Genomic DNA, 14523 nt, shown 5'->3' with positions numbered 1-14523 from the left:
AAATGTTAATTTGTAGAATATGTAGAAAAACTAGTGTATATGTATTTACACATACATTCTCACAATACACATACAGAAATACATACATTAAAAAAAGTCTACCCACATCCTGTCTTCTAGAGATAATCACTATAAGCATTTTGGCATCTTTTCTTTCCTTCCTTTTTTCAATGTATGTAAACTTCCTTTCTAGGACAAGCAACAGTGGGGCTAAAGCACTTGGGAGTCTGCAACAGACTGCCCTGGTGTGAATCCTGGCTTTGCCACTTAGCGTAAGCTCAAGCAAGTTACATAACTTTTCTACATCTCAATCCTGATCTATAAAAGAAGGGTCATGAGAGAAACTAGCTCTACAAATAGGGTTATTGTAAGGATTACAAGAGTTAAATAACCAAAGCTCTTCATAGAGTATCTGGCACAGAATAAGTGCTATGTATGAAACTGAAGAAGGCCTTTACATTATAGGAAATCACGATAATTTGGTACTCTGTCAAACAGTAATGTTTAAAATAACAGTATATATCATATGCAAAACCTGTGGGAAAAAGACTTTTTTTTTTTTTAGAGAATCTGGATACAGGAACCTATATCTCAAGACCAGGGAATTAAATCTATAGTGCCACAATAGTTTAGTCATTTAATAATTAAAGGGCAGGGACTATGTCATATATGTAATCAAGAAAGCAGCCTTTTTTTGAATTCCCAAAAGTAGCTTTTCTTTTAAACATGAATCTTTTCTTTCTCACTAATCCAAAGTATGAAGAAAATCTGCAGCTACTTTTTGTCCTCCCAAAGTGGGCAAAAGTAAACTGCTCACTGTTAAAATCAAGTACTAGCTTGCTTGTTCAGGATCCAAGGTGCAAAGGTGAGCACAGACTTCAAATTAGAGCTGTGTTTAGATCGTCTCTATCTAATCTTCTGACTCGCCACTGAAGTATACTCCCAGGTTCCTCCTAGATATTTACGAAATATACTTCTCATGGTTTCGCAGTACCTACAAACTATACTGAATTTGGTAAGAACAAAGACCAGATAAAGTGGGTTTCAAAGTATTTTGTTGTAAAAGGGTGTGAGAAGGATCCATTTATGATCTGCCCCACTGCCCAAAGAGCCTAAGGATTGCACTTTGGTATCTCTGCTCCAATCTGCTGTACTCAGAATGGGAGAAAAACAAAGCTTCATAAGGGTGTTCTGTATTTCTGGCCTTCCTGTAAAGCTCAGGTTGGTTTATCTCAGTGATTGTTTACCACAATTGCTTCATTAAATCTGACAGTAGTTTTTGAAAGATTTTTATTAATAAATTGATCTAAAACTACCCTTCCTGAAACCCTCCTACACTGTTGGTGGGAATGTAAATTGGTACAGCCACTATGGAGAACAGTATGGAGGTTCCTTAAAAAACTAAAAATAGAGCTACCATATGATCTGGTAATCCCACTCCTGGGCATATATCCTGAGAAAACTGTAATCCGAAAGGATACATGCACCCCAAAGTTCACTGCAGCAGGACCTAGAGATGATCATACTAAGTGAAGTAAGTCAGAGAAAGACAAATATCATATGATAGCACTCGTGGAATCTAATTTTTTAAAAAAAGAAACAAATGAACTTATTTACAAAACAGAAACAGACTTACAGGTTACCAAAGGGGAAGCAGGGTTGGGGGGGTATAAATCAGAAGCTTGGGATGAACACATACACACTACTATATATAAGATAACCAACAAGGACCTACTGTATAGCACAGGGAACTCAATATTCTGTGATAAGCTATATGAGAAAAGAATCTAAAAAATAATGCATGTATGCATGTGTATAACTGACTCACTTTGCTGTATACCTGAAACTAACACAACATTGTAAATCAACTACACTCCAATAAAATTAAAATGAAACTACCCTTCCTTATAAATTTTCACATCCTACTACATTCTATGGAAATCAACAATTACTTCACATTTAATTCTTGTAATCTACCTTTCCCATGAAATTTATAAAAACTACAAAGAATAAAGAAAGGATAACACATCTCAAACTAGTTGTTTCTGAGAAGTGTAGCTTAGTACATAAAGTAGGCAAAATTAAATCATTAGAAATCAGAATTGCAATACTACAAGGAAGCCTTGATATACTGGATATTTTAATGATGCAAACATTTCTATTAACTGATTTTACAGTTTTGCAATTCTCATTCTTAGTTTAAAACTTTGCTAGTATAAAAACTATGACTCTTTATCACTCTTCTTTATGAGACGTTATAGATTGAATTCCTAAAACATAAATATATTTAACATAATACGACATTTGTTAAAAAACAGTTCTTACATTCATTAAGAATCATACCTTTTTTGTTTTGGGATACTTTGTTGGACATTTATTAAGTGCTGGAACTTCAGTTTCAGTAATTATTTCTGCTAGTGCAGTTTCAGTTTCTGGTTCTATTGCAAGTACAGTATTTTCAGTATCATTTTGTTGTGAAGTAACTTCTATATCAGGAGAAGATGGTTGGATATCTGAACACATGCTGACAGTTCTGTGTCTCCGACGCTGCTGTCCGATGTGAGTCCTACTCCGAGAAAAACTTTTTCTCTGCTTAGTTCTATTTACTTTGGCAGGAGTTGGCTTGCTAGCAGTTTCTTCTTTTGCTTGTTCCTAATTCAAAAGAGAATGGAACTTTTAATACGATGTTTATATAACTTAGTAGTTGAAATATAATGGCATCAATCTGCTTCAGAAGCTAACTGCCCCAAATTTATGAATTCTGATATATATTAAATTGACATAATTAAAAATTTTCTTACTCTCAAAAACAAAGCAAGTAGAGTCTCATAGCTGAAGTCTAAATTCTCATAGGATTTGAAAAATGCTATTGAAAAGCTAGTATCACATCAAAAATTCTTTATAGATGTAATTAAATTGTGGAAATTTTATTGGAAAGTGGGTAAGTGTGAAAATAAAACTAGACCTGAATAATAATACCTGAATAACTTCAGCATCACTGACAATCTGCGCATCTTTACATTCAGTTTTAACTTCAGTTTTGGCAGTGCTGATCCTTTCCAAAGCTTGTTCTCTTCTTTTCTCTCTTTTTTCAAGTCTGGCAAAAGCTTGCAGAATTGCTTCCATTTTCCTTTCTTCTCTTGTCTACAAAATTTAAAGTAACGTAATAAATACTGCTCTGAAGTAAAATTCTAAAGTCCAAATGTTCATGGCAAATTAAAAAAAAATTTCTATGATGGTGTTAGCAAAACACCTCTTTTGATGGTAGATACGGGATTAAAAACATTTATATTCATTTGAGATCTTTGAGAATCCCAAACATCTCGGTAAACCCTGTCATTACAAATATATTTCAATGAAAGGAATGTTTGGATGATTGTATGTCAATGATAAAGGTAACGCAAAACCAAAAAAAGACTCAAGAACGACCCTGCTTTATCAAACCAAAAATCTTTTTTTCTCAATAATACATTAGGCAGCCTTTTAAAAATAAGATCAAAGTTCCTAAGGTAATAATATGTTGAAAAGGTTAAATCCATATAAATGTAAGGAGTGAATATACTGACATGTCATAGCAGGATATTGTGGGGTGAAGTCCTGGGTTTAAATCATGATGCTACCAGTCATTTACTATCTCTGTGGCCCTAGGCAATGTAACAACCCTAGTTATTAACCTTTTGAGCGTCTTATAAAATGTGGGTAACAATATTTACACTTCACAGAATTGTTAATGAGTTCAAATATAAAATATCTGTGTTTTCCAACCTTACTTGGAAAATGGTAGGCATTTCTTAGGCGTTATTATTTCTACTTTGGCTCTCTTGCCCTCCACTGTAATTGTTATAAGGCATTCCTCTATCTTCTGCTCTTCCTGTCTACACTGACAGTTCAAGGCAGAGACCGGAAAACAGCAAGAGTTCCTTTGAGCGTCAGTTCTCTTTGGAGAGAGAACATTAAAAGCAAGACCCAGAGCCTTGGCCAGGGGGCCTGGCAAATGCTTCAGGTTTCAACCAAATACAGGAAGCATGTCCATCAACTGTCCAGTTCTCCAAATGGAAAGAACCAGGTCCTGAGGCTCAGATCCATTTGTTTTTCTTCCTTTATTGTCATCGATGTGGGAAAGAAAGATCAGTAACTCAAGGTCTGGCTGCATGGTCTTCTCAATATCAGAGCTTTAGAGTTCGAGTAATTATCAGCAGAGATTCAAGCATTAAGACACCTACACTATGAAAACTATTACTTACTCTTTCCTATATTTTTTTTCTTTCATTGTTCCACTAGGTGAGGGAAATATGTAAACAGAACTCTTCTGAGAACTTTATAATTAGTGAAAACAAACTACCATACTGCAAATGTGTCAGTCTTATAAAATGTGTTATCCTCACCCTCTTTATTTTACAGGTAAGGAAACTGAGATCCAAAGAGGTAAGATTACTTGTTCATGGACACATATTTGCGTCTTAGCTTTCTTGGTCTGGGATGGCTAATAAGACACTAAAATAAAGAACATAGGCAAAAGCTGATCTCTTTACTGGAACTGGAACTTTTAAAGCCAAATTCTTTCCTTAGATAATTCATGTTTCTGGTCTTATAAATCACTTTACTCGACCCCCTTTCATTTATGGCTCTCTATAAAAATCCTGTCTCAATACATTAGGGCTTTTCTAAAACCCTAAATTTAGAAGTCTGGAATAACTAAAAAATATGATTTTCATAATTGCTTCACCTGTGGAACGGGGGTGGGTAGAAAGAGAAGGGGTTCATTATTGTGCTTATAAATTTAAAAATAAATCTGGGAAAAGTACATTTTTCCAAAAGAAACAAACTTGTCTTAGCAAGAATCATTTTATGTATAAAATAAATTTACCCACGGGCCAGGCACCCAAAGGAGATATTTTCTATGTCATGATTATCCAAGGTTTCCTAAGATAAATACGAATTTATGCCAAAAGAAGTTTCCTTGACATGGTCCATTATTCACTTGTTTTAGATAGAGTAAGGGTCAGAGATAAAATTACTTGATGTAAAGACAAAATTAATTCATTTAAAAATTGAACTCCCTTGGTAAACAATGCAGCTAATGGATAGTCAAAGCAAAACCCTTTATTTCGAGATGACGCGATCTTTTTGAGCTGGTCAGGATCTTAAAAATAATCTAGTACTACACTGCTGAAGAAACCAGAGCCCACGTGTATTAAGTGAATCACTCAAAGGCGAGCCATAATTATTATCCAGGTTTCCAGGCTCCTAATTTGTTCTTCTTTCCAATTACCAAACACTGACACACTACATAATGCAAAATAAAGCATAACTCTTCCTACATTTACTACAACTATTAACTGAAAGCACTAAACAGGTATCCTAATAGCTTTAACTCAGCTTCATCTTAAAACACACACTTTTTAGAAAATGTAAACATGCTTTTGATTATGTGAAGGAAAAAAAAAACATTAGTTACTAATCTACTTTTATTTTAAATTCCTTAAGGTTCATATGTCATTCAGCTTTTATATTCACCAGTGTATTCTTTGACATACACAACCAGATATACAGTATGTAATGACTGAAAATTTACCACCCACTTTATAGATCTGATAAATAAGTTTTATATAAGAGATAACTTGAGATAACTATAGCTGATTGTGCAGGGGACTAGAGAAATTAGGAGTCTTAATTAGCCCCAGCAGACTGTCCACAGCCCCTGACATCTGAGCTGGATGTAGTTTAGATGATACTTGTCACATAAGGCTACCACCAGGACCTGCACGTTTCATTATCATGACTCATTCCAAGCCACTGACTGTTCAGACCTCAAAAGTCATTTTTACTCTCTATGAGCTTGGCAACTGATAGACCCTGATACAGAATTAGAATCAGACAGGGTTGACTTTTGACACACTGTTGTTAATGCTGGAGTATGGGGTGCTGAACTAAAAAAACTGTGAGAGATCTCTGATGATCTACAGATTGCTTTTATGACATTTTTCAGTTTATGGCTTTACGGTAACACACAAGAGTACAGTAATTTTCTGTAAGCAGAAAGTCTGCTTAATAATATCCCTTTATAGGATTTTATCACTTGAGGAGTGGGTACAGTGAGAATTTTTATTACAATTTTGTGCTTCAATGTATAAACACACTGGAACACAAATTTAACTTGAAATCATGTCACCTTGTACTTGGAAGAGACTATGGAGATCTTCTTGTATGAGCCCCTATTCAGTAAATGGTGAGGGACTTCCCTGGTGGCACAGTTGTTAAGAATCCACCTGCCAATGCAGGGGACACGGGTTCGAGCCCTGGTCCGGGAAGATCCCACATGCTGCAGAGGAACTAAGCCCGCGAGCCACAACTACTGAAGCCCCTGCACTGCAAGGAAGAATAGCCCCCACTCGCAGCAACTAGAGAAAGCCTGCACACAGCAACAAAGACCCAACGCAGCCAAAGATAAATAAATGTATATTAAAAAAAAATGGTGAAAACCTAAGGTCCATATAGTTCAAGGACTACATAGTAAAGAACACGAATTAAAGTTTTATACAATATCACAACTGAAAAAATAAACTAAACTGACTAAACTGTTAGAATTCATCCCAATTAGAGATATTTGGTAATTTGAAGCTGAGTGAAAATAAGCTTATGTACTCTGGATGCCTTACAGTGGCTTTAGAAGGAGATTTGCTAGTAGTAGGATGTAAGAATTGAGAAGGAAACAAAATGAAGACATTTAGGTATTTTGTGATTTCCTTTTATTTATTTATTTATTTTACCTTACTACCAAGTAGGAAGTGGCTCTTAAAAACAAAAACAACAAAGTTACCTTTTAAAGGAAAAGGGAAATGGCAGGGCCAACCTACCGAATTACTCTACTTACAGCCTTGAAATAGAGAAATTAAAAGACTTCTTACTCAACTAACTTCCCTTAACCTTTTGAATAGGAATTTATTAATTTTTTAAAAAATGGTAAGATTACTGCTTACCAATAAAATTGTTCCAAAAGAGTAAGTATCTCCATTTCTTCTCTACCACATCATGATTTAGTTTAACTTCATAGTACTCTTTCCTGTTTGATGTTTGTTTTCCCTTCCACCCCATCCTCCATGAAAGCTGCTCCAGAACAGGGACCTTGCCTTCTTTTGTTCACCCAGTACTTTAAATGGTGCTCAGCATATAACAAACACCCAAATTTTTAAGTGAATAAGAATTGTGTATACATTATATAAACCATGTATATCACTGTAATTTGAAGGTATGTAATGAAGTCTTTAAACAAGATTTTGGAAATCTTGAATTTACTACAAGGCAGCTGAAGCTGAATATCATTTTGTTCGAACAGACAACCTATAAAAATAAACGGGTTCCTTTTTGCTAGTCAATACTACGATTAATTACCCATTCATTAATTATTCATATTGGGAAAAACAATTCCTAAACACTGTGATGAGAGAAAATGGGACTTTAGAAAATTAAAACTAGTAATCAACATTAACTTAATCATGCTCTGAGGAGAGAAAAGTAAGATGGACAATACATGTCAGATGACTTTTCTGGCAAATTTACCCTCCCTGTAGTTTACTATTATTAAAAATCCTTTTGCATCTTCTAAAGTGATCTTCTAAATCAAGTCACTTCCTAGAGACATTAGTAAGAGCATGGATTCTGTATAGTAGTGTTTTCTCAGAGTATGTTTTTTCTATGGAATAAAAATCTGCAGGATATCAAAGGTGTCACTACAAAAAAACAAGTTGCAAGGACGTACAAGTTGAGGAAATGCTGACAATTTCTCAAGAGGTTTCAAACACACCATGTATACTGGAAATCTCGAAGTTGGGGACAAGGTATACTGTTTACTAAAGTCAACTGGCCACAAAGCTCTCTCTTTCACAAAACATCTTAAATTAGAGTTCCATGGAATACTTTCTGACGTGAAGGATCAAGGCTGAGAAAATTGTGGAGAATCCTGCATCCTGCCTGGACGATAAGCTTCATTTAGTTCACACTCATGGGCCTATCTATAGCTTTCCTCAAACGGCTGCCAGGAACATCTAATAAGCTCAATTATAGACCACCTACTTTTATAAAAGCCAGACCTTTTTTTTTCCCCTAGAAGCTAGGGCTAAGGCAATGAGCCCTACAAATCCTTGCCCTTATGTAGTTTATATTCTAGTGATATACAGTTAATTCTAGATTGTCCTAGATGCTTGACACGTTTAAGAAACTCATACCTAGGTGACTGACTATCCCTTCATATCCTTCTGTCGGTCTCAAATTTCTATCCTCCTACATGTGAAGACCACCTGAACCACCTTCCATGGACTCCAGTTTAAGCAATCTGACTATAATAGGCCATCAAATATTACCAAGACTATATTCCCAAAGTAGTCTTTCCATAAGGTTGTGGAAAATTATTTTGAAAATATAATATTAAAAGATACTACAAAGGAGGTTCTTTTCATTTCATTATAAATGGGGTGGAGGAGGGGAAGCAAGCCTCCTTTTGAATTTAAATCTGTCTAAGGTTTTATATTTTTAATCAATCACCTGTTCATCAAAATAAGGTGAGCTTCCCAATATCTAACCCCCTTCTGTACACTTAACCTCTGACAAGGTTATGGCCACCTAACTTCAACTCAACTACCATGGACCTGGGAGAGTCTACTCAGTAGTACCCCGGTTTTGAAACCAGGTGAGTATAAACAGCCTGCTGTATTTCAACTTACCGTATCATTGTATTTCAACCCACTGTATTTCAGCTTAAGATTCTCCCAAGTCAATTCCAACCCACTGCCAAAGAAGTACCTCTTACTGCTAGCTAAAGAGAAAATGTCTAATAACCATCTATTCAGTTCCATACCATTTAGCCACAAGTGAGCTTTTGTAAGGAGAGGACAAAATATAATGGAGGAAAAAGGAAAATGTTAATAAAAGAATGGCTTTCTACCCTGGCCCCCTAATGATTTGCGTATTCTTTCATGAAATCTTCATCATTCAGCATTTCATGTGATCTACAATCAACCAATCTTATTTTCCTATATCCCTCCTCACCCCCCCCCCCAAAAAACAGCCTATAATTCCAGCCAAATGTGATTTATCACATAACTACCTCCAGGCTATTTCCCCTAGAGAAATAACCACCCATTCAATACCACACAATTTAGCCACAAACTAATCTGCACTTGTTTAAACATCATAAGGTAATCGTAAATTCTACCTAGTTCATGAAATGGCCTCTGATCCTTCCAGCTATAAGTTACCTATCATATATCTCCTTTACCACACTTCCTGCTGCATTGTAACTATTTTCTAAATGCCCTTGAAGGCAGAGACATTATCTTCCACTCTCAACAAAAAAAGCAAAGTAGCAACCAAATTACATAAATCACTGGTGCTATTTTTGGAGACTGAGCAATATGATAATATTAGGTTGTATATGGAATTGCCATTTGTGTAGGTAAAAACTATCAAATCAACAATTTCATATGGTTCAAGCTATACTACAAAAGGATGGGCTGAAGTATATCTGAATTTGGACATTACATGGTACTTATCTGGGAGGAAAGTCTGACTCTATATTTCAATCTCATAGATACACATGAGAACTGGTATCTCCTATTATAATGCTTTAAAGTCTGTCCTGTCACAGGAGAAAATTTAAATCAGTTTGACCTAAGTTTCTCAGGAGTTGACCTATCTTTCCAATTACTGATGTTAACATAGCCAATATAAAAGGCAAACACTGGAATAATAAAGGCTGATGAGTATTTAAACTTTTCAAAACAAAATATTTCAATCCACAAATACTAATACCTTGAGGAGTGGGAGGGGGCCATACCAATTGCTTAAGAATTCTAAGATGCATGCTTTTGCATTCTAGTCATTTGAGTATAGCAAAAATTCTATAATTAAAACATCAAGGCAAACATAGCAATTACAACTAACAACATTACAGTGACTTTGAAGGCTACAGGTTAAGGAGCCAAGGATTTTTAAATACTTATTTCAAAAGGGAACCCCCGTACACTGTTGGTGGGAATGTAAATTGGTGCAGTCACTAAGGAAAACAGTATGGTGGTTCCTCAAAAAATTAAAAATAGGATCCAGCAATTCCACTTCTCAGTCTGTAAAGAAAACAAAACCACTAATTTGAAAACATACATGTACCCCAATGTTCACAGCAGCATTATTTATAATTGCCAAGATATGGCAGCAACCTAAGTGTCCATCAACAGATGAATGGATAAAGATGTGACCGATACACATATATATATATGTGTGTGTGTACATATGACACACACACACACACAATGGACTACTTACTCAGCCATAAAAAAATGAAATTTTGCCATTTGCAGCAACATGGATGTGGAAGGCATTATGCTAAGTGAAATAAGTCAGAGAAAGACAAATACTGTATGATGTCTCTTATATGTGGAATCTAAAAATTACAACTAGTGAATAAGAAAAAAGAAGCAGACTCACAGATATAGATAAACTAGTGGTTACCAGTGGGGAGAGGGAGGGGCGGAGGGGAAATATAGGGGTAGCAGATTAAGAGGTACAAACTACTAGGTATAAAATAAGCTACAAGGATATATTGTACAGCACAGGGAATACAGCCAATATTTTTTTAATAACTATAAATGGAGTATAACCTTTAAAAACTGTGAATCACTATTGTACGCCTGTAACTTAAACAATATTGTACATCAACAATACTTGAATAAAAAATATTTCATATCCCTTCAAAATACCAAATTCTAAATACGTTTGTTTATTCCTATGAAAAATACTCAGCTGCACAGCCACCTTAGTGGCATATATTAAAATGAATATGCTAAAACAGATATAAAAACATGAAGTATTCATTTATATTAATATAGCATACTAGTAGACAAAATCTGGACAAAACCGGATTCCCAAGTATGCCTTTTTGTCTACCTATCCAAAGTTCCATCATGTCCAACAAAAAGGCATTTCTCTTTCCTTCTGCGATCTCAAAATGAGGATGTTCTAAGCTCCACTAACTTCCTCAGCACTTAAAGAAGGAAGTATTTTAAAAGTAGCCCCAGAGTCATATAACAAACCTCCAGGTTTGAGGTTTTTTTTCCTCTCATTTCTCTCCCCCCAAAAGCATTGTTATAGCCCTTAAAGCCATATTTGTATCAGATGCATGCCTCATACAGAAACCAATCATACCCTAAAGTGATCTTCTAAAACTTTCTGCAGGATTATTGCAAAGACAAGGCTGTGGCAGTTGTGGAATGAACAGGCCAATATTGAACGTCTAGTCAAGAAAGGGCCATAGGTAATTTGGGTAGGTACCGGTAATTTATTAGATGTAACCCAATCTTGAAAAAGGTTCAAGATAATTCCTTTAGGTAGAGGAAGAACTCCTTTTTCTTTATAAGCAACCTCCTCCAACATTTTCCCCTATATTTGTTTTTCTTCTCTCCTATTCCTAACACTACCCTGTCCCATCAGAGCAGTGCTTCTGAAATCCTGAGGCTGTGAAACAGTTCTGCATTGCTTTTGCAATTTTGAACATCAACAATACATCAGTGTTAGAGGAATGACCATCAAGGCAATAAGATAGAGTTACATTTAAGCAGGCCTACAATGACCAAAATCCAAAGATCCTACCGCTAAGTATATGACACCTGAGATTCCATGAAATACAACAGAAAATCACTAAAACAGGAAACAAGGGAGCATATAAAATAAAGGGGAGTGGGGAAAACCCATACTAAGATCATCAGTTGGTATATAAAGTCATTTTCAAATCTTAAGGCAAACTATATCATAATATCTTGTTAACTGGCCTAGACATTGTATCAATTGCTAAATTACCATGGATTTTTAAGAAAATATCTTGTCCTAGTTTTTATACAGGTTAAGATATTTCAAATAAATAGTACAAGGAGTATAACTACTAAACTTATTTTAATGAAAACCTTATTTTATGATAGCAGTATGAGATGCAAAAATAGCAGCTGCCAAACAGTGGGTTTTCTTCTTTTTTGCATAAGCCATTTATTTAGTGCTATTATAAGCTTTAAAATTCCATTTTTGTTTTATATTTAAATTATGAAGAGAAAGGATACATTTAGTTAATGAAAAACACTTTGAACAGTAATTCTGGCATTAAAATTTATTAATAGTACTCTGCTTCAAAAATGTTAAAAAATTATTTCTTAAATGTCAGAAATTCTAAATTGTCTAATGAATACAGTGAAAATACAAAAGATTAGTGGAAGTTACTTGAATGGTAATGACAAAGCCAAATAGAAATGCTCAGTGACACATCATGTTTGCTAACTTCAAAGAACAGGGTAAAGGCCCTCCTAAAGGCAGCAGCAAGTATTTTGGGAAGAGCAGTGTCACTAAACCCAAGTGACAGCATGAAGCTGCTACTGGCCTTCCAACTTACCATCTTCCTTCTCCTTTCTGCAATCTGTTCCTCTGACTCCATTTCTACTTCATTGCTAATGGGAGTTTTTTCTTCTATATCATCAATAAAATCTGGTTCCTGAAAGATGGAAATGATGGCTTTATAGAAACTACTACTCCATCTAGAAACTAGAGGCACATAACCATGTATTTTAAATGTCTTTCAACCAGAATTAATTAAACAGAAAAATTACAATAGTACTTAAATCCATTTCAGAAACTTAAAACTGGTTCCTAATTCAGGAAACTTTTCAAAATCATGCAATCAAATAATTTTGTTTCTCAAAGTTCTAGTCAATAATGTTCTTTATCAATAGAGTCCACAAAGCCTTAAGTTTATATTCTTACCAACACATAAACATATAAATTATTTCACAAAACCCAGTGCCTACAAATACCAAGTGCTTAATAAATGTTTGTTCAATTTAACACTTAAGGGAAACTATCCTTAGAAGACAAGACAACAGAGACGAATAAAAGCTTACTTAATCTTCACATTTAAAAGGTCCCTCCTAACTAACTTCCATTTGTTTAGAGAGCATATAACAAAATACTTCCTGGTGAAGCAGAAGTACAGGCCAAACTCTTTCCCCAAATTTATCTTACGTGTTTTTAAAAGAACTTCCTCTCAAAAATCTTATGTCACCCCTATAGAATTGATTTCATTATGTCCCAAATATTAAAGGAAAGGAATCATATGGCTTAAGACTTTAAATAAGAACATTTATTATAAACATAAGGACAGTGCCATCTGGAAGAATTTTTTTAATTACCCAGTTTTAGGAAAATCTTGTATTCAATTCTACAAGGATTTGCTGGGTGAGCTGTTTCTTAAAAGTTTAACAAATATTGTACAAATTCTAGCAGAACCCGTATTTTCCATTTATAAGTACTTCATTAAATAACAGAATGGACTTAAAAAGTTTAAGCCATTTTATATAAAAAAGGGGATAAAATATGACAAATTAATTTTCTTCTGTTAACTTCTTTCATCAAGAATCAGTAGAGCATAGTTCAGTACCTGATTATTTGATACTGATAGTCTCAGTGGAGAAAGCTTTCTCTGTTTAGTTTCCGGGCTCTTCATTTTGTTCGCTGTCCCTTCACAATCCAAAGTAATATTCTGATTTTGGGTATCTTTTTCTTTTGAAATATCCTTTTCTTTTTTTCCTTTCTTCCTTCTGGTCTCATAACCACTATTGATGTTTTCCGTGGATTCAGAACTACGTTTCAGAACAGGGCACTCTGGATTTTCTTTGAGGCATGCACAATCCACCTTGTACTTACTGGAAAGAAAACCAGTTAAATATTTGTTCAAGATATAGACTGTAATATTTTCTAATCCATTTTAAGCTACACCTCCACAAAACTGTATGCTATTACTAATTATAAGCAATCGTTTTCGCTAATTTTCATTCCTTGTAACTATGACAAAATAAATTTTCTCATAAAAACAATATAATAATTAGAAGTTGATTTCTGACCAGAGATTGGGCCCTCAATCATAAGGATAACCAGTGATGGGTTACAGAAGGAAAAAAACCCAATAAATTAAAACTGAGTCTTTTTTTTTTTTTTTAAATTGAAGTATAGCTTTTTAAAAAAATTTATTTATTTATTTATTTATTTATTTTTGGCTGCGTTGGGTCTTCGTTTCTGTGCAAGGGCTTTCTCTAGTTGTGGCAAGCGGGGGCCACTCTCCATCGCGGTGCGCGGGCCTCTCACTATCGCGGCCTCTCTTATTGCAGAGCACAGGCTCCAGACGCGCAGGCTCAGTAGTTGTGGCTCACGGGCCTAGTTGCTCCGCGGCATGTGGGATCTTCCCAGACCAGGGCTCGAACCCGTGTCCCCTGCATTGGCAGGCGGATTCCCAACCACTGCGCCACCAGGGAAGCCCAAAACTGAGTCTTTTTAAGTCAAATGATACCATGGCTTATATTAAGGCAAAAACCCCAGGTTACCTCAGAGTGCTATAAAGTGTATATGCAGAATATGATAAAATACTCTAAATCTGACCTAAATAAAAAATGCTAGGTACAATAAATACCAAACCTTACACTTTAAGGAATGATTTCA

General features: G+C 35.1%; 1 protein-coding gene across 4 annotated transcripts in view; it reads right to left on the bottom strand.

Annotated features, from left to right (window-relative positions):
- Window positions 1-14523, bottom strand: part of KMT2E (lysine methyltransferase 2E (inactive)) — a 97106-nt gene that overhangs the window by 8532 nt on the left and 74051 nt on the right. For all 4 annotated transcript variants that reach the window (XM_059934128.1, XM_059934130.1, XM_059934129.1 and 1 more), the window contains 4 exons: window positions 13469-13733; window positions 12428-12526; window positions 2980-3144; window positions 2344-2652 (listed from right to left, as the gene is read on the bottom strand). In XM_059934128.1, coding sequence (XP_059790111.1) covers window positions 2344-2652; window positions 2980-3144; window positions 12428-12526; window positions 13469-13733 — 838 coding nt within the window. The remainder of the gene's footprint in view (window positions 1-2343; window positions 2653-2979; window positions 3145-12427; window positions 12527-13468; window positions 13734-14523) is intronic.

The sequence above is a fragment of the Balaenoptera ricei genome, chromosome 9 (assembly GCF_028023285.1).
Source record: "Balaenoptera ricei isolate mBalRic1 chromosome 9, mBalRic1.hap2, whole genome shotgun sequence".
Lineage (NCBI taxonomy): Eukaryota > Metazoa > Chordata > Mammalia > Artiodactyla > Balaenopteridae > Balaenoptera > Balaenoptera ricei.
Note: the sequence above shows the minus strand (reverse complement) of the source record. Positions and strands in the feature narration are given on the sequence as shown.